Source organism: Parasteatoda tepidariorum, chromosome 2, assembly GCF_043381705.1.
Source record: "Parasteatoda tepidariorum isolate YZ-2023 chromosome 2, CAS_Ptep_4.0, whole genome shotgun sequence".
Classification (NCBI taxonomy): domain Eukaryota; kingdom Metazoa; phylum Arthropoda; class Arachnida; order Araneae; family Theridiidae; genus Parasteatoda; species Parasteatoda tepidariorum.
The window spans coordinates 71,356-97,942 of NC_092205.1; the positions used below are offsets into that span (position 1 = coordinate 71,356).

The 26,587-nt window shown below is 32.0% G+C and overlaps 1 protein-coding gene across 1 annotated transcript in view; it reads left to right on the forward strand.

Annotated features, from left to right (window-relative positions):
- Window positions 1-26,587, forward strand: part of LOC107454074 (CRISP/Allergen/PR-1) — a 63,089-nt gene that overhangs the window by 25,345 nt on the left and 11,157 nt on the right. Inside the window, exons 5-6 of the mRNA XM_016071126.2 lie at window positions 8,332-8,447; window positions 18,273-18,407. Of these exons, the coding sequence (XP_015926612.1) occupies window positions 8,332-8,447; window positions 18,273-18,407 (251 nt within the window). The remainder of the gene's footprint in view (window positions 1-8,331; window positions 8,448-18,272; window positions 18,408-26,587) is intronic.

Below are 26,587 nucleotides of genomic sequence, written 5' to 3' on the forward strand. Positions count from 1 at the left end.
TTATCCTGAATCTGTACAATTCATTAATGTCTTCTCAAAGAAGTTAATGTTTCTAAATATTTTTATTCTTATTCCAATAATGTCACACAAATCTCTCTAAAAATAAAAAATGCCTTTATATTAAAAAGTATCACAGAACACATTTATATTACCTACAGCTACAAATATAAATATTTTTATTACTAATATATAGTGGTGGACAAATCTAACTTGTTTCTAAAATTTGAATAATGAAACACTTCTGCTACCACTTAAAAATATCCCTTTAAAAGAACGCTTGGCAAAAATGGGTAAATTGTTTTTACATTTCTTAATACTTGATTGAGCACAACGAATTTCTATAAATTAGATTATTTATAAGGTTAAAATAAAGCATACGGAAAATTTTATACGAGGGTTGTAAATTAAGTAGTAGCAACTTAACCTTGAAACTCACAGAAGAGCGGGCTTGCGTAAATAGGGTATGGGTGCGGTGAGGTGGCGCTGTTGTCGATGTGTAGAGTGCTAAAAACAGTCGATTTACTTAGAAGGGTAGTTGCTGCGCGGCGTTAAAGTGAGGAGTTTCCTTTCCATCGCTCTAAAGCATGTTGTGAAAAAGCTTAATGACGAAAACAGACGAGATGCTTGAACCCATCGTGCTACTGCCCTATACGGTAAAACATTTGCTCCACAGGCTTCCACTAATCCTCAATAGCATTCTGCTGCATTTTTGCCACGGGCAACCTCGATTGTAAGCCACGACCGCTGATCATCTTTTGAAAACATGCTTTAGAGCGATGGAAACGAAACTCCTCACTTTAACGCCACACAACAACTACCCTTCTAAGCAAATCGACCTTTTTTTGCACTCTACACATCGACAACAGCGCCACCTCACCGCTCCCGTATCCAATTTGCGCATGCCCGGCCTTCTGTGAGTTTCAAGGTTAAGTTGCCATTATTTAATTTACAACCCTCATAGTCGCTTCGAAATTTTACTGCGTCGTGCCCGAGTTCGACCTTCTTCTGCAACAGAGAGTATCCACAAAGGTTCTTATAAGTATTCTGCTCGAACTATTTCAAGAGTGAGAGCCAGTTAGCGCATAAGCAAACTCCTGTATACTTTTCTTTTATCCTATTTCAATATTTATAACTTTGAAGCATTAAAATAAGGAAATAAAGAGGAAAGTTGGAATTTTTAATTGTGTTTAGATTTTAAGATGTATATTCGCTACCACATTTCTCGTTTTTTTTAACCCATTTATGCCCAGTGGTCTATAAATGAAAAATTATTATCTGAAAAAAGTGGTATTGTTTATGTTAAGTTGATTTTTCTTTCTGTTACCTACCACTTTAACTTGGAAAAAAGTAATACGCCTTACTTCGGATCCAATTATGAGTGATTATATTATCAATATATTATGGTAGTACCTTGCTTCTGCAAAATTAATCCTAAGAATAAACAATCACTTTTTTTTCCTTCCTTTTTTAACTGATATTTTAAACAAGTGCTCGGCACAAATTAGTTAAATGGCTTCTTTTCATTAGTCTGATTCTTTTAAAGGAATCCTTCCATTCTCAAATTTAGTTCACTATTTCAAGTTATGGTTTTAGAATCTAACGAAATCCTACAACTTAAAACATTACAGAAAATAAATTAGGGTAAACTAACCAGTGAAGGAACACTTAAGCTTCGCTTGTCTTTTAAAAAATCATATTAATTTCAAAATTCGTAATTTTAGTTAAATGACAGTGTCAACATATTTGTTACTAATTGCAAATTATGTAAAAAAATTGTAGAGAACTTACATAATATTGTTTTAAAGTTTTGGAGGTTCAAATAACAAGTAGTAAGAAGGCCAAGTGAAGGAACAGCTCTTACCAGTAAATGAACACCCAGTAAAGGAACACTTAATTTTGGTTATTTTTTAATGCTCTTTATGAATTTATAAGCCATACAAATATTTAAAAACAAGCCCATTCTTGCAATTATAACATATAAATACTTGGAAAATGTAAACTTTTTTTTGTAATCATGAATTGAAAATTAAAGTGTCAACATATTAACACATACTGTTCATTCACTAGGAAATCTATGCCCAGTAAAAGAACATGCCTGTTCCCTCGCTAGTTAGAAGTTGTTTTTCGTATTTTTAACATACTTTTGATGCGGAACATCACTAAAAGTACAAGCAAATTAAAGTTTATATTTTATTTTCATTGACTTAGAAAAAAACCCAGTAAAGGAACACTTATTCCTTCACTGGTTTTTCATCTTTTGGTGATCAAGTGAATAAACACCCCCTTATCTCAGTACTTTATTATGCTATGATGCTTAAAAAAATAAAACGTAACTTCAATAACTATATTTTGAATTCTCCTTTTCACAGTGAGAAAAATAAAACTATTACATGCAATTAATTTCACTTCAAACATATAAATAAAAACACTCACCTTATAATTTTTTCAAAGAAACAAGATGTTGCAGAGATAATAACAAATTCAAATTTTTTTCCAGAGAAGTCTATTTGACCAGGTAATCCAAAACATTGCTAGATGACTTCCTATTGTTTGGCAGTAAGCTATTGTTACCAATCAATCTAAAGAAAAACTTTCAAATTCTTATTTTTAATCAATATATATGAAATGTTCCTTCACTGGGTAGTGTTTCTTCACTGGTTGGCTTACCCTACTTAGAAGCAGAAATTTCTGCTAAAAATAGTTGAGACTCAAACAATTAAAAATGCAACATATCATATGTTGTTTTTAAAAAAAAATTGTGCTACTATTCCCTCTATACTATAGTTTTCGATGTAACAATTGTGCTCTGCGTTACATAATCTTGACGATTTTTTTTCATAAAAAATATTACAACGTTGTCTCAGAGGAAATTAGGGTTCGAGGAGTCCACAGACCAGTTTAATTGAGTACAACACATCATCAACATTGACATCCTACAGAGTAGAGAGAACATTACCTAAAAGGAAACATCAGCAAGAGAACCAGATTTCGAAACTAACAGGCAGCACACGTCAGAAAGACATAGCATTCCGATGATCTTGTCGATAAAAAATGAATCCTACAGGGCATTTTTCTAGTGTACCAGAGTATTATCAAATTCGCAAGAGGGCACGGGAAAGAATTTTCACGGCAAATTCTGTTTCGCCTTCATTAGTGTTTCAAGAATTTTTAAAGTGAAGGAAAATTGAGTTAAGGTAAATTTAGAATCGACAATGAATTTTTTCAAAGAGTGAAAAAATATTTTTTTTTAAATATCAAACATACAATAACATTACGCACTATTGAAAAATTAGTTCCTGAGTCATCGTGTTAAGATCAGGCCTGAACCATCGTGCCATAAATTATCTACATTTTAATATTTTGAAAACATTTCTTTCTCACTCTTTGAAACTTCACAGTCAACTCTAGGTTTACCTTAACTCACTGAGCATTAAAATGCTTCAATGCTCATAATCTATACTATTAATATCATACTACTAATTATCTGATATATGTCTATCTACTCCCAACAAAAAGCAAGATCCCGCCCTATCTTCGTTCTGCCCAGTTGCTATGCGATCTGCCAACCTTCATTTACTGCTGCCCTCGACCGTTGTCCACTTTTTCTTATAGTAATCGAAATCTTTCTTACACTCTGATTGTCTAAAAATTGATTGAATTTTTCCTTGATGTTATTAACTACTGGATCGAAAATTATTTTTTATTTTGTCCAGGCACGTCATTCTGCTACTCTTCTAATAAAACAATGGGTTTAATTGCTTAAAATTGATGCATCTGTAATTTATAGTGCACTTTTTAACATAATGCTATATTTAAATAATACAATTGGTATATATTACAGGAAGAAGACTCAGTCTTAATCATTTCAACCTTAAATATGTTAATTAATTAGAGAAGTACAAATATTAGACACAAAAACGTATTTTCGAACGTAACGTAAACGTTTAAATAAACATATCTTTTAACACAAAACATATATAACATATCTTTTAAACACAAAAACGTAAAAGTTTAAATAAACATATCTTTTTTTTTCCTGTGGTTTCCTGACTCTCAAAATATGGGGGCAATTTTTCAAATATCTTCTGATTTAACAAATTTTCAAAAGGGTTTATTCAGATCAGAAAGTACTATGTTGTGACTTAATATCGTCTGCTTTAACTAATTAGCAGATTTAAGTTAAGGTTCGATAAGATTGAGTCTTAAGCAGACTGAAACGCGCTCCTACGATTCATATCTTTCACACCCATTCGATCGCTTAGAGTCTTATGCAATCGAAGCAACATTCGACCGAACTAGTGGTTTCCTCTCGATTTATTTGAAAAAAATGTTCGTATCCTGATGCAACTTAAACAAGTCAAAAGTTTTTTCGGTCTCGCGATAGCACGATAGCTTGACTTCGAAGATCGATGGGATTATTTCTGATCCATCACAAGGTTCCGTTTAATGATGATGGTGGAGTGCAAGCAGGGAGATAAGAAGATAAAAACTTTGGTTATATGTCACTAACAATTTCATATAAATAATACGCTCATTGAATAATAATAATATACTTATTTTTAATTAAGAGATGCAAATGTTTCGAATTACTTATTTGCCTTTATAAAGCAATTTCGGGATCAAAAACTTTGATCTTCATCAGTGGGAGCTTATAATTGATGTTTTTTTTTATTTACTACTATTAAAAGTATAATTCAAATACTTGATTAACTATCTCTATTTTTACAAGCTAGTTGCGATTATATTATCTCATTACAGCTCTTGATACACACTTCTGTTTTCTGATCTAGGTATATGGGTTATTTTAAGCATAATCCAAGTAGCACCTAATATTAGATAACATCAGAAAACCAGTGAAATATAACATTATGTTGCACAACTTCTAATATTAGAAAGATACAAAAGGTAGCTGTTTACTCCGCATTATATGAAATATTAGTTTCCATTGCAAACTCATATTATCTAGCGTTCGCCGTAACATTATTTTGCATTGGTTTTGATGCTAATAATATTATTAATAATATTTAAATATTAATAATTATTAATAATATATTATTAATAATATATAATAATAATATTTAATAATACTATTAATAATATTTAAATAAAATTTACCTTGAGGAATTAATCTTTCTTCGTAATCATGATGATAATATTAATTTCAATTTTTTAGATTTGGGTATTATAAAGGAAGAAAAAATCTGCTTTGTTGATTTATACGATGAAAGAAATGATTTCAATTTTTATATAAACCAACTAATTACTTGGAATTCTATAGTTTCTAGGAACATCTACTTAAATACCACTTTTAATGAAATGAACAGAAATAAAAGAATATGTAGTAATATTTATTTATCCAAAAAACAAATAGATAAACTCTTTCAAAATTTGATGAAAAAAACAATGGATACCCAACTAAAGTCCTTAAATTCGATATAAAATTATTGAGTTAATTACATATTATTGTAAATAAATTTATTAAAGAATTTCTTTGTTAATTTATATAATTTTTACCATGCGCAATTCCATTTCGGGCAAATCCGTGACTAAAATTATGTGCAAAACAGGCAATTCATGTTTCTTTCTCTTTTCTATTTTATTTTTTTTCATAAATTTTAATTTTCTAAAATTATTAATTGTCAACTTCTTTAAATTATTCAATATAATATTACCTTGAGCACATCCATTTTCAGGCCCATCCGCGGTAACTAACAAATCAAACACACCTTTGTACTGCAGTAAGAATGGACTTGAATGCAAAACCCCTCTATTTACGCTTTTGATTTCATATTTTGCGATCTTGTTATGAAAATATTTTAAATCATTCTTGAAAAATTTCCCGTTGATGTAAGTTCATTTGAATTCGCTACTCGCTTTATAGATTTCATTTAATGTTTTATTCGGTTTTTTCTTTATATTTTATTTTCTTTTTTTGCGTGATATTTTTACTTATTGTGTTCTATTTCATTTGTTGTAATGTTTTCGTAAAAAAAAATTTTTTTTTAGTGCTTCACGCACTATTGTATTGATATATTTTGCTTTGGCTATATTGATACAATATTAGAAAATACTCCATTTTGCGCATATAAATCGTATCTTTTATTTTCCGGAATTTTATAAATTCCCCCCCCCTTTTTTCGGATTTTTTCCCCGGTTTCTTGCTATTTTTATTATTATTATTATTCCCCCCCCCCTTTTTCGTTGTTCTGTAATTTTTTTCTTCAAAGTCGTTCAACCGAGAGCAATGAAATTCGGCACACTGATAACTCGATGCACGGGAAAAGTCTCTGTCAACACTATAACATAAAATTTCATTTAGATTGTTTGAGAAGAAGTCTGAAAAATTTAATTTTTAAACAGACTTAGAAATCACCATTCATAAAAATTAAGCTGATTATGATTTTGTTTTTTCCTTTCTTTTTTCAAAGATGAAAGTGATGTTCAGGATTTCAAAAGTTTTCCACGCGTTTAATTTTGTTTGGAGTTATGCTTTTAAAACAAGTTTCTATGAGACAAAATAATTTGAAATCAACGATAATTGAAATTTAAAAAAAACATGTACTGAAAGGCAAAATTAATGGAGAAATAGTACTAATTCATTTAGAAGAAACGTAAAAAATCGCAAAATAATTATTGACACCAATGTTGCTTGATTAATTTTGGTAACAGAAAATACTTGGAATAAAATGAGCTATGTAGTATATTAGAGAATAATAAAAAAAATGGTATTATTTAGTTTGAGAAAAAAATAAATAAAAAATTACCATGCTATTTTTGAGGCAAATTATGCTTTATAAATTTTGTTAATAGGTATTAATTGAAATAAAAGAAATTAGCTATTGTACCGAAAAACAAATGAAGTTGAGAAATTGTATAAATTCACCAAAGAAAAGAATAAAAAAAACGCTGAAATACTATTGTCAACATTGATCCTTAATTAATTTTGGTATTAGGTACTATACTCTGTTGCAAGTTAAGAAAAAATTCATTATCCCTTTGGAAAGATAGCCTGTTTGCATCTATGTGCACACCAAATAGATGCCATGCTCCCAGCTCAAGCGTACATCAACAACGCCAATTCTTGAAACTACGTTTCACAGACTTTTTTTTTGCATGTTTTCATCAGATGAAACGTGAAAAACAAAACTCAACAATAAATGAACAAGTAATAAGAATTAATCGAAATTATATCCAAAAATCGTAACTAATGTACGCCTTTCTGTTCACAATTAAAGGAACGGATGAAAAAATAAATATACTTTTTTAATTGCAAACAATTTTCTTTTGCAGCAAAACAAAATTAAAAATTCTTTCTTTCACATTTTATTTGTTAAGTGCATGCGCTAATTTTAGTGGTCCAACAAAAATCCAATGCTCTCGAAATGTCATATAGTAGTTCATTTTCCAAAAACGAATGTTCTCCTTTTTATCGAAATATGCCGCCAAGTTCCAGTAAGACTACGAAATTTTTTTTTAATTAATCTAAAATATATATCGTAGAAGATAACACGAATTAAATTTTTGTCTGATGTGTGTTTAACTTTTGAAATCTTTCATATTGCTTTTGAAAGTATATTTCTACAATTTGATAACAAAATAAAACGAAACTATATGTAGTCATGGATTATTACATAAATCCTATACCACAATGGTCTTTTCTTAACTTGCAACGGAGTATAATTGAAAAAGAAAAGTAAGCCACATGGTGAAAAACAAAACAAAAAAAAAAGCAAAAAAATTTTACTAATTCGTTTTGAAAAAGGAAAAAATCGCCGTATCCTTCTTGACGGAAATAATGTTCAGTTAATTTCGGTAATAGGAATTAAAGGAAGTCTAATGAACTTTGTGCTATAAATCGAAATTAATAAAGCAATAGTACCAATTTGTAAAAAAAAATAAAATCGTCATACCATTTTTGACGTCAATGGGGCAGTGTTGAAGTATTAATTAATCACAGAATTATCACAGAGTATTTGTAGCATATAACCATTTTTTAATCTATTTTCCTGGTTTATATCTACTACCACCGTAATTAAACAGACAATATCTGCTTTATTATTGGTCAATTATTGTTCGATCGAACTTCAGCCATCGAAATCAAGCTATCATGCTGTCACGTGAATAAAAAAGTTTCAAGTATTTCAGTTGAATCACGAAACTAACGAGAATCAATGGAGTAGATACCAGTGGTTCCATCGAATTTCGACTCAGTTGCATAAAAGTCTTAGTGCATTAAAATTCGATCTTCAGATCAAAAGTTATTCAGAGTGTTTTCGCTTTTTAATTTTTGCACTGCTTCTCAGAATAGTAACATCTGATTTACGTCTGCAGGCCTGATATGAGTGGGGGTGTCATGTACTTAGAAGGGCCACCTTGTTCAGCATGTCCAATAAACTCATGTTGCGGTGCATCTACCTGCAGCCATGGAGGTTATCCAGGACTTTGCCGTTAGTAGTGTGATTTTATACTTAGTTCAAAACAAACGAATTAAGTCACTGATTCGCTTAAACAGTAAAAAAAATCTCGTATATTATTATTATTGTTAGATTCTTTATATACACCCTTGTGCAAATTAATTGAAACAAACTCAATAAATTCAGAAAACTAAGAGAAAATTCTATTTTATTTTAATTTGTACAAACTCAAAAATTTTTAGTACATAATATGATCTCCAGGACACTTTATTAACATTTGGACACTATTCGGCATGGATTCCACTAATTTTTTACAGTCATTTATAATATTTGTGTCCTTGTACCACACATGAATTAACGCCGTGATTAGCTTCTCCATAGTTGTACAGTTTATATTTAATAGGCGATTCTTGCATATGACCCAGAGATTCTCAATTGGGTTGATATCCGGAAAGTTCCCTGGCCATTCCAATGTCTCAGTTTGATTCTCAGACATGAATTTCTTGAGAATTTTGGACGTATGGCAAGGAGCTAAATCCTGCTGAAAAATCCCTGTTCCATCAGGGTATCGTTTCTTCCACTCTGGAGCAACTTTTTTACCCAGAATAGTAATGTACTACTCAGAACGCATCATACCGTCAATAGGCTGCAAAGGTCCAACCCCATTGTAACCGAAACAACCCCAAAACATCTTCTTTAAAAAACACGAAAAAAAAAGTTTGTTTCAATTAATTTGCACAAGGGTGTATGTGCAATCTCTAAAAATATAAAACAAAACGAAGGAAAAAAGGAAGTGAAATATCTGTTGAATAAATTTCCATAAAGAATATATAAGCGTTAACAAAATGTCGCGGCTTAAACAGGAAAGAAATTTTATCAAAAATAAATAAAACTATTTAAAAAAAAACTATTTAATCTGTAGCTTGCTTTCGGAAGTAGGTTAAATATCAGAATCCAGTTATTAAATTAATTAGGAACATATTTTTTTAAAGTAAAATGTAAGATGAAATCATAAAGCTATTTCTGAATTTCTAGAGTTAATTTCAGTTATGTAACAGTCTTAATAAATAATTAAATTTGCATGAGTATTAAAATTTATTTGCGTGATTTACATTCAGTGTTGTTAAACGTCAATGTCGTTAAGATACTAGACTTTCTGCATTGGTCTATTCATAGAATTACGTTTGCTACACTAGGGGGCGAGGCAGGCTCTATATCTCCCATTGTTGCAGTTATACTTTTAGTGCAATGTTACAATTACTCACTTAATTTAAATGTTTTTTTTTATATTATTCAAAAACTTTATTTACCCTTAGTTTAAAAACAACTTATGTTTATTCTATGTGAAATGTTCTAGTAATTTTTTAAAGTATGGAAATTTTCTTGATTTAAACATCAGTTTAATAAATATATATTTCATGTCTCGCGAAATTTCTCTTTCTTTACGATCTTCTTTGCTATCAGGGGTCATTGCACAATTCTGTCTGAGTTTCTGTATTTCTTTGCCGACACTTTAAGGGTATGTCATTTAAAATTTAAGTTTTGGGTCTGTTTTCACAAACTCGCCGACTATGGGAGTCGATTTCTTTTTCTTTATTTTTAGGGGGCTTATTAGCCAATAAAACAAGTCATTAGGTTTAATGTTAAATAAGTATATGGTTTAGTTATGTTTCAGATACAACACACAAAATTTAACTTTTTTAACTTTTGGCAAGCACATTTTTCATGAGTCTTATTCACCACAAACAAACAATCTTCAACTGAACGTGCTTCACACATAAAGCAAATCATAAGTCTGGATTAACTTCAATGATCATGTAAAAAAGTAGATCTTTGGTTTTTATATCCACCTAACATACTTGATTTAAAAAAACTTCATTGGTTTCAAAAATATGCCGATGAAAATAAAAATTTCTCATGAGCTAAAAAGTAAGCGACTATTCTCAAAACTTACCAAACGTGAATCAGAATAAACCAAAGTGATTTGATATATAAAACATAAAATTGACAACGAAAAATGGAAATAAATTGGGAAAATTTGAACTCGCTAGATTTGAGGGTCGCATTTCAAATCACTTATGTTTCTCTTTATTCAGGTCTGGCAAATTTTAAGAAAGGGCGCCTATTTTTTAACTCTTGAAACATGTCGATTACTATTATTTTTGAAGCCAATGAAGTTTTTTTTTATCATGTAATATCTAACCGCTTCCATTTCTTGGGATTATTCATTTAATGCACTTACCTTGATACGATTCCTTGCTTTTAGGTTTGTTTGCTTTTGTTTTAGTTTCCTGTATTCAATTTTTTGAACTGAATTTGTGGGGTTTTGACCTAACTTCTCTATTTTAATATCCAATTCCAGCTATTTAATTTTTCTTTGGCTAGTTAAGTTCGATCGATAATTCAAGTTTATTTTTATAAGACTGCTAGTTAGATTTACAGCTCTTAGTGATTTAGAAGCGAATTTGAGAAATTTGAGATAAATTAGTTTAGTCTTTTTATATTGCGCATGCGCGGGTAAATTTTTAATTCTTTTTTTTATTAACTTTGTACTGAATCTTATTTGGTATTTATTAAATTTAAAAAAAAAAAGTCTTATTTGAATTTCTTAAAAACTTAAAAAGTATGAATCTATTTTGTAAGTAGTTTTTATACTTTTTAAAAGAAAACTAAAAATGACATGGGGTTTTCAACAAAATTGACTTTCTACCATTTATCAAGATTTATTAAAAATGACACCGGCATTGTTGGGACTCATCTCCCATAAAAGTGCATTTTCTTTCTCTTGTTTTCTTTCCTCGTGCAATCATATTTCGGTGTATGAACGTTTTCTTGTAAGGTATTATCATTTGTTATTTAGTTTTATCTTATGATGCAAGATAATATTTGTGAAAAACCCCTTATAATTTTGAGTTTCTTTTAAAAAGTACAAAAACTACTTAGAAAACTGCCTGAAACTTTTTAAAATATTAAGATATTCAAATCAAACTTTTATCGTTAGTTGCCAAATACGATTTATCACAAAATTTAAAAAAAATTTTTTTTTTTAATTTTTTACGCGAATGCGCAGTATAAAAGAACTACTTTAATTTCTCATATCTTGCTCAGTTTTATGCTAATTGTTTTCAAGTTTTCAAATAAGCATTTTGAGATATATTTCAAATTTCTCAAAAAATTTTGTTTAATTTTATTACATATTTTTAAAGTTTTAGCGAAAACACCTAAGACTAAAATTTTTTTTTTTTTTATTGACAAAATTTTTTTTATATTTCCATGAATATGTAAGCTAAGTTTACGAAATTTTGTGTAATCATTGCATATAGGAACCAAAACAATTGTTACAAGTTACAAAATTACTGCCACATTTTTTGGTGTTTACACTATTTTGCGTTTATAATTTATTGACGGTCCCTTAATCCACTAAAAGTTAAAATGTATGATCTAAACACTTTTCAAAATCGCATGATCTAAAGACTTCTAAACTTATAAAATGGTTCTTTAACTATGTATTGAGAAATATGAGAAAATGCATTAGTATAGAAGTGTTTCCATTACTTTGTCCAGAGGAATACTTGGAGAGAACATAGGAAATAATATACACTCATGTCCATAAATTAAGGATAATGAAGTTCAGGCACAGAAAGAGACAGAAGTCAAACAAATTTGACTTATTTGTAAAGTCTATGTATTAAACAAAAGGTAAAGAGCAAAAAAGATGCTATATGTTTGACATAATTAATAAAAATTGCGATTTTTACTCCCTGAAGCAAATTTCAAAAAAGAACTTATTTACAAAAAACAGTATAACATGGTTAGTATGATGGTTAATACGGAGTATGTCAATACAGGCCGTACAACGCCTAGGCATGCTGAGTATCAAATTATCAATCTGATCTTGGGGAATATTACACCACTCATCAAGCAATGCCCTCCGAAAATCCGGTAGACAGGTGGGGGGGGGGTTGACGGGCTGCAATTCGTCAGCCAAGCATATCCCACACATGCTCTATTGGATTCAAGTCCGGTGAGTATGTTGGCCAATCCATACGAGTGATATCCTCCGATTGAAGGCATTCGTCTACAATGTTTGCACGGTGAGAACGGGCGTTGTCGTCCATAAACAGAAATTCAGCACCCATGGCGCCCCGAAACAAACGTACATGTTGTTCCAGAATGATATCCCTATAATTGTGGTCTGTCATCGTTACACTCTGAATATGCAGGTCAGTTCTGGAACCAAGAATAATTCCTCCTCAAACGAGCCATCCTGCACCACCGTAACGGTGTCGTTCAAAGGTGTTGTCTTGGTGGTAACGGGTACCTGGCGCTCTCCATATGAAAGTCCGACGAGAATCAGACTGCAAACTAAACCTGGACTCGTCGGAATACATCACACAAGACCACTGTTGCGGTGTCCACAATGCATGCTCTCTACTCCAGGCTAATCGCAGGTGACAGTGAGTTGCGGTAAGTGGAGCACATCTGACAGGCCTACGAGCATATAGACCAGTGTTTCTCAACGGGGGCGATAAGGCCCCCCTGGGGGCGTTGGGAGTATGCTAAGGGGCGGTGGACTTGTTTTGGGCGGCAGGGGGGCGTTAGGTATGCTTTGGGCGGTAGGGGGTGATGAGCATGTTATGTTATTCAAATTTAATTTTAATACTCCCAAATAAAATTATTAAATTAAGAATCATTTAGTAAATAAAATTAATCTAAAATTAATGATAAGGAAAACAAAGATTAAATTAATATAATAAATTTAGATTATCTGATACAACATTAGTACCAGCAGTAAAACGAACTTATGCAATACATATTCTCCGATCCGAATCAGCACAGCGCATAGGCAATTACTGTAAATATCTCTGTTCAAGTTTGTATTTTCTCTAATCATGGTAATATTATTGTAAAGCTACCACAACGACTGCTTATATTCAAAATGTTTTTAACTCATTGTTTTAATTTCATGATGAATGGGATAGGGGCCGCTGCGCGGCCCAGGTGCCTAGTTGTTTTAAAATAAAGTAAGTAAGTAAGCACAGCGCAGCGCATTTAGCCCTGCAGCGCATGAGTTAGTAGTTTTTGCCTCTGACTCATTTCAGCCATTTGGTGAGAATTAAAGTGCATGCACTTTTTGTAAAAATGTTCGATTTGACCCGTTTTTCTTATGATGGTTTAGTTTGCTTCCTAACAGTTTTTTTTAACTAGTTTCGATTCGATTTCATTGTTTATTTGGCCAGGTACGTTTGTGAATTAGTTCTTAATCGTAAATTATTTATTAATTTGAAAAAATAGTTGATTTTCTTTCATTCGTATTTTGCTGCCACCGACAATGTCGGTTAATATAAAGAACTGTATTCAATACAGTGTCACGTACTTGAAATTTAGATTTGTTCAATCGCCCTCGAACTCTCAACTACTCATGAATATATTTTATAACAAAGTTTAATATAATGAGACAATGGAACCTTCTCGTTAGCAGAAGCATTTGTAAAATATTCATCCTCACAAACAAAATAAAGATTTGTTATTTTTCACGAATATCAAAGACAAGTTTCTGAAGGCACCTTTGGCCTCAGGCTTACTGACAACCTAATCACAAAAATGCGATGATGGTTTGATAAGTTCTTATAATATATCAAAATAATTGCTAAATCTGGGAAATGTCATACCATCGGCAAAGAATTGATACTGCCGGCTGTTAAAGAAGTTTTAGAAACAGTTTTACACTATCCAGCCTCATCCGATTTAATCAAAAATGTCTCTTGCAATAGTGGGTCGACATGGTGGGTTTTTCACCGTTTTAAAGAGGGTGGTACCAGATATTTTAGCAGTTCACTGCGTGATTCACATACAGTATTTAATAAGAAAAAACCTCAGCGACCGTTTGCATCAGTCATTGCAATATGTTAGATCTGCTGCGAACAAAATTCGCAGTAGTGTTCTCAATGATTGATTACTCAGACAGCTGTCTAAGAAAAACTAGGAAGAATATCGCTTGCTACTACACCGTGATTCGCTGGCTTTCCAAAGGAGCCTTGTCTCAATAGGTTCTTGAATCTTTTCGACTCTGTGCTTGAGTTCCTCGAAGACAGAATGTAGCTCTGAGAGACAGATTGCTAGAATTTAAGATAGACGTTGGTGGATTTACTTGCAAAATTAAATGGTGTTAATTTGCAACTTCAAGGTGACAAACTCAATTTGATCCCTACGAAATCAGTTATTTCTACATACCCAAAAAAACTTATTTTTTGGTAGCAGAAATTTGGTTGGAATGAGTACAACAAATTTCAAATCTTATCGTATCTTGAAAAGAATGGCGAAATTTCCTCTGATGACACACAAGAATATAGTTAGCATCTTGACTCTTTGCACATGGACTTTTCTGACCGTTATAAATATATTTTGTTCTGTTTCCTTCAATGGGTTATTAACCCTTTTTTGAATATTGAAGCAGAAGAGGTTTAGATTCAGGAGGAATCGATCAAACTTTCAACTAATGAAGCTTTGAAATGGTGATAACTCGCAGAATTTTGGCTTCAAGGTAACATCAGTTGCCTCTACTCTGGACTGTCAAATTTCATTCTTATTTTCAAAATTATTTTCAATTTCCTTCCCTTTCTCCTACTTCGTCGAGAGTGGATTCAGCGCTGTTCTGGATCAAGTCACAAAAAAAAGAGAAATAGACACGAAATTATGCAACGAGGGGACTTGCGTCTTCACCTCAGCAAAAATATTGAGCCGAACGTTAAGAAATTGGCTATGAACCATCAAGTACAATCATTCCACTGACATAGTAACTTGATTGTTTCGTTGATACTACTTTTATTTTTGGGTGTTTTTTTAATTATCTAATTAAGAACAGGTGACTCTTTTTAAGTATAGTTTTCCTTGTTGTACTATTTTTTTCATTACCGTATTTATTTTTATTATGACAAATAGACTGTGATTACCTGCCTGGAGAAAATTATCGAGTTAACGTACACATCAAATTTTTTTTAAAAAAAAACAAGCAAATTTAACGTTTAAAAAATTGCCTAAAAATGCATCTTATAATTCAGCGTACGCCCTCCGTCCTCATGCTCTAAATAACTGGATTATCACAAAGGGGGGCGTTGATATGTTTTTTGCTTATTAAGGGGGCGGCAACGTTAAAAAGGTTGAGAATCTATGATATAGACCAATATGCCCTAAGCGTCTGTACACGGTCTGCCTTGAAACTGTCGTACTGGTAGCTGAAGAGAGCTGACGAGACAGGTCTGATGCTGTGCTCCGCCTGTTGCTTTTGGTAGTAACTGGCAAATACCGGTCTTCATTCGGCGTTGTAACTCGGGGGCGACCTGTGCTGTAACGTCTACTCAAATTACCATCATCTTGGAATCGTTGCCAAAGCCTGGAGATGACACTCTGGGTGATTCCAAGTTCCTCGGATACTTCCAGCTGGGTACGTCCACATTCCAGTCGTCCGATGATTCTGCCACATAAAAAATCCTCCAAATGCTTCCTTTGTGCCATAACTATGTGGTTATTGCACTGAAAGGCTTTTAAAACGCTTGTGAACAATTTTACTTCTTTGCCACCATTCTTTATATACCCCTCTCTTACAATCTCGTCATTGTGACGTACTACCAGCGCCATCTAGTGGTTTCCTGTAATTTGCATATTCTTCTTCAGGCTGTGTGTGATAATTCTACAGGTGAAATTTTAATTTTAGAGTTTGATTTCCGTGTGATTCTGAATTATTCTTAATTTATGGACATGAGTGTAATAATGATGACTGAAAAGAGAGCAAGAAAACTTATTAAACTAAACTAAAATAAAATAAATATATTTTATCTTATTTTAATAAAATATAATAAAAATTAAAACGTATTTAAATAAAATATAATAAAACAAATTAAAATACATTATATTTTATTATATTTTATTTTAATAATTTTTCTTCTCTTTTCATTAATCTTTATTATATTATTTTCCATATTCCCTCGATATTTTAAACTTATTTTATGAGTTCTATATACTTGCAGTTTTTACGCGGCTCAGTAAATAAAACTTATTATTTTTCTTAATTTCCTTCGTTTTTCTCTGTTTTCTTTTTATCCTTCCTGTTTTTATTGCATATATATATATATATATATTTAAAATCAAAGAATGAAATTAATTTACAAATTCAGAAAAAAGACAAAATAAGTAAATAACATTTAAATCAATAAATCAGAATCGAAAAGTGCTTAAAGCAGCCCAAATTCGTTTTATTTTAATTTAAAAAGTCTGAAAAATAGCTCCTGCGGAAAACAAAGAACATAATTTTCTTTAAAGATATGTGTGTTAGCAGAACAGTACTTCATTAGGGGACACACTGCCTGCTAACACACAGGAATCTTTCTGTTGTCAGTTGTGAAACCTAAATAAGCCATAAACGCAAAATAAGCCATCAGAAACGCCCACAAATAAGAAAAATAAATAAAGATAAAATTACAGTTAGAATATCAGTTAGATTAGCACAAGATTAAAGATGAAATTACAGTTAGAATAGCACATCAAAATTAGATATAAATTGCCAAATCATTGGGAAAACTTTAGAAATAAATCAAGTGCTGACCCCTTTTTGAAAATCAAAAATAAAACAGAATATTCAATGAGACATTCAATAAACATTCATAAAACATTCAATGAGTGAAAAAATTTTAAAAAGGTGCTGCCATCTAGAACATAAAATCCTAAATTTCAGCGCATAGGCCTATTTATGCGGGCATCAATATCGGCCAAATTATTCGAAAGTCTTTAAAATATTTCGAATCAAAACTTCATAATTACAGTAATTAAAAGGAAAATTATTATTCTCTAATGTAATCCTGAAATTCCCAATAGCTGAAAGAAAATCTGTTTTATTATTTCAAATAAATTTAAATCTAATAATTTGACCAATCAAAATATTTTTTTAAAAATCTTAAAGTAAAGGTTGGAATTAAAATGTGTTAAACTAATAACATTAAACTTAAATTCCCTTCTTTTATTGTATATTCAGCTGATCTTTCGATATTGGGAATTTCAGGATTACATTAGAGAATAATAATTTTTTACTCATTGAATGTTTTACTGTTTTATTTTTTCAAGATTTTCAAAAAGGGGTCAGCACTTGATTTATTTCTAAAGTTTTCTTAATGATTTGACAATTTATATGTTATTTTGACGTGGCTATTCTAACTGTAACTTTATCTTTATTTATTTTTCTTATTTGCGGGCGTTTCTTATTTTTTATTTTGTGTTCTTTTAAGTCATTATTAAGACTTTGTGATTGTTTGTCATTTATTTATCTTTGCATTTACATTTAAATTCTTTTAATTGCTTTTTCTTATTTGACTTTATATATATTGATTTAAAATCTGTAGAAAAAGTTGAAATCAGGAGTGAGTTCTAAATTTTGTTCGATTAGACTGAAGAGTTTATATGTAAATATGTAAACAGAGTGAGAACTTATTTATATAAACTTGAAATTTCAAAAAATCAAATAAAAACATTTCGTTATACATTTTTCTGTATATGCTATTAAAGTTCCACTGTGGACTGATCGTATGAACACGATTCCCAGTAGAACGCTGAATTCGAGCGGTCTGTGACCCAGTGTGTGAGGTATCGATTCGCCGTAAATCCAAAGCGGGGCATCCATCAGAGAATCACAACTGTTATAGCGTGTTTCTGAATCCAGGAATGCTTCCCAGATATTGTACAGTTTTAGAGAAACTTAAATGAAGTACTACTACTACTCTATAGTAATGGAAAACTATTTTGTTCTCTTAAGAATTTCGTAGAGACGGTTTAAAATTGTTGGGTGATTTTATTTCCTCTTTCTTCCAGACTTGTATAGTACACCACCACAGTATTCACATTCACCGAATCGGCGATTCTACTGCGCCTTCCAAACCGGTGATTCGAATTGCGCTTTCACCCAAGAAGGAGACGTTGGTTGGCAAATTTTCACGACTGTAGATGGTATCAACATTTTTATCTAGTATCTAAATGTCAATACTTAACAATATATCTCGATATTTTTCAAGTTTCTATTCTTTTTGCAAAGGACAATTTCTTCTCGAAACAAATGATTTTTTTTTTCTCCTACAAGTGACCAAAGAACTGATCCCAAATCCCTCTCGTAAACATTTCATCACGATTCTAAACATCACGTTCAGGTCCCGCAATGGACTGATCGTAAAGACACGGTTCCCTGTAGAACACCGAAGTATCACTGGCTTCGGTCAGTAAGCGGGTGGGTGACCACTTTGATCAGCTTGTGAAGGGACCGAGGGTGCGCGGTATTGGTCATTGTTAAAGTGTTCCACCGTAAATAGTTCGACTTCACGAGAAGATCATCGGGATACCAAAGCAGGAGAGCCATCCTGTCTGCAGAGGATCCAAATTGCGATGGCATGTCTTTAACTTATCCTCAGGATGTTTCCCAGACCGTTGCCAATAGTGTCCTAGCAAAAGTGACCTAAACAACTTAATCATAGAAACTATCCCATAGTCATTTTGTTCAAGGCTTTTAAACACAGTGGGGGCCCTTTACCAACCCATCGTTTTATACTTAGTCTTGTAGTAGTTTTAATCATGGATTGAAAGAAGAAATTAAGAGAAAAAATTGGCTTACAAAATCATAAAATGAATCCAAGAATTTAATTGATTATTGTGCTGGGATTGCAGCACCAAAGAGGTGCGTCTGCAGCACCACTCAATGTGACTGAGGTGCTTAAAACCGGCATCAGCGTCTATTAAATAATCAATTACAACGCCTGGCGCATGCAGTGATAGATAAAAAAATTTATTTGGCCTTGAACATACCCTTTTCTCGTAAATTTTATTAATTAGAATAAAACTTGTTTTGAAAGTTGAGAGAATTGTGAAAAAAGATTTAAGGATTTAGTTTGTGAATCTTTTTTGAGCATTTCAGTATGAAAGTTTTTGTTGAAATTAGTAGTAGGGAGTTATTTTCTTATAACATTTCATATTTAAGATTTCAGTTTAGTTTTCAAATTAAAATGAACGTGCTTGTTTCTTATCTATGTTAATCAGAAATTGCAAGCTACTAAATCTTGTTCAGGCCCCTTGCCTGCATTGGGTTTGAGTAGCGCAGACGTTGTTTTGTGAATCCCGCTCACTCCTCCTAAAGTAGGGTATTCGGGGGAAAATCAAGACTCGTTGCCGCGATAGCTCTCTCTCTCTCTCTCTCAGGAAAGAAGAGGCAGGTTCTAACCGGAGCTGGTATTCTGAGCTGGAAGTCGACAATCGATTTGAGCATTTGGAAGCCGAACCAGGGGGGCCTTTACCTGATATTCTACTTTCCCCTCCCATTGCTCGATTTTTGATATTCCAAGGAAGTTTTAGTGGATCTTGAGCGCTCTTTTTAGTCGACGCGAAAACCACTGGTATTTTCAGTAGAGTAAAGGCGAGCACATGAAATGCATTGATTAGCAATTATTTTACACGGCTAAATCCTCGGAGGAGACCGATATATAGAAACAGAAAAGATGCTTTTAGTCTTCATGATGATGTATTTTTTGATTTTTTTCGATTAACGAAAAATCTTGTTCAGTATTTATGCGTGGAACTAAGAGAGGACTTGGAAAAAGAACAAGGCGAGAAAACGGGATTTCAGTAGAAACAAGTTAAACTTAATTTATTTTCAATATCATGTGCATATATTTTTTTTAAACTAATTGAATTTAATTTTTCTTTGCTATATGCGAATAAATAGGTATTTTTGGGGTTGTAATACAGGGGTTTGGGGGTTGTAGTATATTTGATGAACTTAATAGGTAAAATCGTAAATGATAATTTTTTTCTGACTAAAAATTTTGTAGAACTTTTTATTTTCTCATTATTTTATTAGATTATCTAATGTTAAATTGTAAATAACAAATATTGTTGATTAATGACTAGAAATTGTCTCAATTTTCTTAGCAAATATTTTACTCCACTAAAAAACAAGTGTGTCATTTTTTAATTACTTTTTATAATCTTAAAAAGATACTGCAGATAGGATTTTAATACGTTAAATTACGCTTTCTATTTCACATTTTTTTAAAAGAAAATTTAAGACCTTGTAATTTTCATTAGTTTTATATGTAATAAAAAGTTTGTTGTAATTTCCTTCATTTCTGAAACAAGGTAGATAAATTTAACTTAGAAGTATTTCCTTTTGTAATCAATATAGGAAAAATATGATTACAAAGTATTTTTGAATTTTTTTTTTTTTTGAAATTTAAGTTTTCACTGCCTCACGTGCTTATGTGAAACTTTTTTCTTAACTCTTTTCAAGAAATTTCAATTTTTTTTTCAGATAGTTAAATTTACATTTATAGGTATTGTTTGCATTATTTCCAGTTAAAAATATTAATTTTAAAACTAAATTACTTTTAAGTACTATTCAACTTGTAATGTGGAATATTTAAATAGAGCTACTATTACATAACTGTTACATAACTATTACATAACTGTTTATTACATTCATAGGTTTTATGTGCATTAAGATTTTTTGCAACTGTCCGAAAAACAAAAATAAAAGGTCACTTACGTACAATCAACAAAATGAAAAAGTTTTAAACACTTTTGTCAGATTTTGGGTTCAAATCAAATCTACACTTGTTCTAATGTTACCATAAAAAACTGAAAATGGGATATAAACAAATACCTAAGTGAGTAATAAAGTATTTTATAACTATGAAACTATACTATAATTCACTATACTTAAAATCTTTGAAAAATCTTTTTTTACATGAAACTAATATTGCTGAAATTGCATTTGTAATTCTTGGTGACCCTGCAATATGTAGTACATAAATTGCTTGACAAATTAATAACTAAATATTTCGAATATCTCAAAGTGAATTTTTCCTTATAGCTAAAATTTTATAAAAGTTTTGTTAAAAGAAAGTTCAAAAAATTTTCCATGTAACAAAGAGGTTCATATAATGAACTGTAATGTTCATCTTTTCATCATTTGATTGGTATTTATCAAATTTCTCCCGTATACGAATAATGAAGCAGAAAACGAAAAACTTACTTGAAAATAGAATTTAAACTGCAAATTATACTTTCTTTTATTATCAACACAAATAAAGTTATATAAATACTACCTTCTTATATAAAAAAAGCTTTCACTCACCGGCATTAAATCATAATTAAGAAAATTCGTAATTTTCAAAATATAAAGTGAAAACCATCTGTTTAGCAACATAAAGTGATGTGTAGCAAGAATGCTGTTTACATTTAAAAATTCTAATATTTTAATTTTTTTTCTGGATCTTTTCTACTATCCACATAATATTAAATGCAATTAAAAGTTTATTTCTTAAAAAAAAAGCATACATGTGATATGCCGATACGATGTATGATCTTGTAATACAATACTGAAAAACAAAATTTGGTTTCTTAATCGCTATTAGAATAATTAAACCGAAGATCTGATTGCAACTCAATAACATATACTTATAATAATAGCACATATTAGATTTTTAACTATCAGACTTGTAAATAAAATTTATCTAATATGTCAATGTTTATTTATATCAAAAATAACAACAACAAAAAACTTATCATTTCGGAGATGTATATAACATTTATTTAATAAATGAAAATATCGAATATTAGTGCAATAAAATAAAAGTAAAGTTTTACAATATTTAATCTCAAATAAACCTTAAAAGGCAACATTTTATCTCAAATACTAGATACTGAACCAAAATGCCTTTTTCAACAGCTTGTTGCGCGCTGGAATTGCATCAGAATGCTTCGAGCATTTTTATTGGCTGATAGCACGGAAGAAGATTCATCCCTACTCTTCTCATGAAGTAGACCAGTCCACGAGTCTACTCCACTGATATTAGCGTTCAGAATACTGAAATTCAAAACAGTGGACTGTGTGACGTCAAGGGAAGGCGTCAATCGGGGAAGTTCTACTTCCACTAGTCGTATGTTTGGAATCCGAGCCCGGAGAAGAATCTATTTCGCGAAGAGAAAAATAGTCTCGAAATCTGCCACTAGATGGCAGGGTTTACATTGCCAAGAGATATTCGAATTACTCTGCCATGAAAATGCACACCACCAGCTCTTTGTCTGAATGCTTCATCATGACTCTGATTATAAAGGATCGCGCTCTGCTCTTGAATCTTTTTTGAACGACGAGTTTGCACTTACAGCTAATAGGGCATTTCGGACATTAAAATACATAAAATCGGGTCTAATGAGCACAAATGATTTGCGAAAAATGATTACTAAATTCGAAGAGACCGTTCAGTTGACGGGAAACGGGGTAAACAAAAGAAACCAGTCTCAGCTGCGACTTTGGAAGATGTGGCTGCAGCATTACAAAAACAGACGAACAGTGATGCTGGAATCAACAGTGTATGGGGAATTGGCCGAATGCTGGATATGTTGATCAGCACAGTGCGTATAGTCCTAAGAAACAACTTGAGCTGTTACCAGTACAAGATATCTCTTATGCAGCAGTTCTACCTGCTGACTTGGAATAAATATTAATGAAATAGAGAGTGAAATTAAAATTACTATTTCAAAAGTCTATAATTATAAAACTACTCGTCAGAATGATCTGATACTTTAGCAAAACAATTGTGAGGCGATTGAATTTTGCTTCGAGAAGAAAAATATAGTTCCGAAAACTTCTGTTAGATGGTACTATCAGGGTTTTTTTGAAATCGTAACTTAAGTTATACTTTCCCGATACAAGATGCTGAAACTGTAAAACTATAAAATCTAAATTCTATTAAAATCAGTCAAATTTAAAACATCAAAGTGACTGAACGAAGAAATAAAAACCTCAAATGAGAAGCAATAAAAGAAAGGGGTAAAATTTAAAGACACTTAAAATAATCCTAAGAAATCAATGAGATTTAAAGTTAAGACAATTTAAAAAGGTCAAAGCAATTAAAACCTGTAAGTAAACTTTGTAAAAAGTAATAAAAGGATCCAAGTAAAATCTAAAGAGTTTATAATTCAAGTGTATCAAAAGAAAGTTAAAATGAATAGTTAAAAGTAAGGAGATGATAATAAAAGAGTAAATTCAGGTTTATGAAGGCTGACACTTGAATAAAATACAGGAATCCTAAAAATAGAGTCAATCGACAGTTTAAAAATTGTCATTGTTTTCTAGGGCCAGCAGGTCCTCCAATGTAATTTTGATGATGTTCATGATAATGTTCCTGCAGACCAATGAAGAAAAACTACTGGCGTTCGGCACAAATATTATTGAAGTGGAGTGCTTCAAATTTTGGACTCATTAGATGCCGATAGATCTTGTAGTTCATTACAATATTGGCAGTCTTCGAAATAAAACTATTCGTTGTGGATGATCCTTACATATTCACTCCATCCAGCATTTCAATTGGATGTTTACGTATTATGGACAGCAGAAATTCTTTTTTTTAGTGTTACAAATTATATCTTAAAATATATCCAAAATCATTATTTTATTGCATTTAAAAGGTTGAAAAAAAATTTAAACATATAACAAACGATGCATGCATACGCTTAATTGTGGCATGCAAAGTTGTGTGAATGCCAGGACAAACCTCGGGATTAGATGTCTTGATCAGTGAAAAGACATGAATAAGCAAATTTTAAAAAAATCATGAGTTAATTGGGTGCATGCCTTTTACTTTTTGCTCTCTGACTCGCTCATATAAACAAAATACCAGACGAAATTCCTGCTTCTGAAAGCGTGGCAGATGTTGCTCACGTCGCTTTTAAAGCACCCCCGTTTTGGCGCGCTAATCCAGAAGTGTGATATATTCAATTGGAATCTCAGTTTGTCGTATCTGGGATAAGCGCCGACGACACAAAATATCATTGTGTTGTGTCTCTAGATGGAGACGTTCTACCCTTAATTTCGGATATTATTCAGCAGACACCTGCTGATAATAAATATGAAACAATTAAAAATAGAATAATTGCAAACTATGCAGATTCCGAAACTGCTCGTTTGAGAATGCTTCTTAAAGACTTAGAATTGTGAGATAAATGACCTTCGCATTTATTACGCTCCATGCAAGATCTCGCTGGTAATTCTATAAGCTCAGAAATTTTACGTTCACTTTTTTTTCAGCGTTTACCGGTGTCCATGCAACAAATTCTTTCATTTTGCATGGAAAAAGGTGAGTAAAATTTATCTCTCCTAGCCGAAAAAGCCGATAAGAGTTTAGAGGTAACTCAAAATTCATTGACAGTAAATTCTATAAACGCGACCGATGACAATTCGCGGTTTCAAAAATTGGAGGATGAAATTCGTAAACTTTCCGAGACCGTTACACATTTGTCTAGACAACAATATCGGAATAAAAATAAATTTAGCACTCGTAGACAAGGTTCTCGTTCAAGGTTGACGCAGCGCACTGTGGCGAGACCTCTATGCTGGTACCACTATAAACTCGGTACTAAAGCTAACAAATGCATTCCTCCTTGCAATTACGCTCAAAATTCGGAAAACTGATTGGATCCTCTGTTCGTGCGACGACAGATATATGTCCTAGTCAAAGTCGCCTATTTGTATACGACAGGCTCACCAACCGCCAGTTTCTTATAGACTCCGGGGCTTCTGTTTCAGTTATTCCAAAAACACATCTGCAGAAAAATTTGATTTCTAATAAATCTTTTGATATTTATGCTGCTAATGGTTCAAAAATTGCAGTTTACGGTCAAACAACATGTACTTTAGATTTCGGAATTTCCAGGCGATTTCAATGGAAATTTCTTGTCGCTGACGTTACTCAACCAATTTTAGGAGCGGATTTTCTTACCCATTTTAAATTGCTGGTTGATTTAAAACATAAAAAATTAATTGATTCCTTAACTTACGCTGGTATTAAAGGGGAAACATTCCCTACTTTCTCTTTGGGTTTAACAACAATTGCAGAAGATGCTGACTATCGAAAATTATTATTGCAGTACCCTCGCATATGTACAAATAACTTAACTTTCAACACTTCAACTCATGACGTTCAGCATCATATTCAAACTACAGGTCCTCCGGTGTTTGCAAAAGCTAGACGTTTGCCACCGGATAAACTTGCAGCCGCTAAAAAAGAATTTGATTATATGCAGGCCTTCAAGTAGCCCATGGGCAAGTCCTTTTCATATGGTGCCGAAGTCAAACGGCACTTGGAGAATATGCGGTGATTACAGACGGTTAAATTCTATTACAATACCAGACAGATACCCTCTCCCACACATTCATGATTTCGTTTATAGCCTAAATGACTCAAAAATTTATTCAAAGTTAGATTTTGCTCGAACGTATCATCAGATCCCTGTCGCGGAAGCAGACATTGAAAAAACAGCTGTTATTACCCCTTTTGGCTTATTCGAATTCACTAAAATGATGTTCGGGCTCTGCAATGCAGGACAAACTTTCCAACGCTTCATGCATGTCGTTTTAAGGGGATTAGAATTTTGGTTCGTATACCTTGATGACGTTTTAATTGCTTCCAAAACTTTAAAAGAACACTTAACTCACTTAAATATAGTTTTTAAACGTTTTGATAAATACGGAATTGTTTTGAATACCGAAAAATGTGTGTTTGGAAAATCAAAGTTAACATTTTTAGGTTTTGAAGTGTCTCCCGGTGGAATTGCTCCTTCATCTAGTAAAGTGTCCGCAATTACCGATTTTCCCCAACCTAAAACTATATCGGAATTACGTAGATTTTTAGCAATGTTCAATTTTTACCATAGATTTACAGATCACGCCTCTGAAAAACAATATCTCCTTAGTTCCTTACTCACAAACAAAAAGAAAGACCCTACACCCATTAATTGGACAACTGAAGCTGTGTGCGCTTTTGAAACTTGCAAACAAGCCATTTCTAATGCAGCAACACTTGCACACCCCACACCCGCCGCAAAATTGTTTTTGCGTACAGATGCGTCCGACATCGGTATAGGCGCAGTCCTTCTGCAGCTAAAAAACTCCACACTCGACCCTCTAGCATTCTTTTCTCGCAAACTCACGCTCACGGAAAGAAAATACAGTACGTATGATAGAGAGTTACTCGCAGTCTACTCTTCCATGCGGTACTTCGCTCACATGTTAGAGGGAAGAGAATTCCATGCGCTAACGGATCATAAACCGCTGACTTTCGCATTCCAGCAGAAATCGGATGACT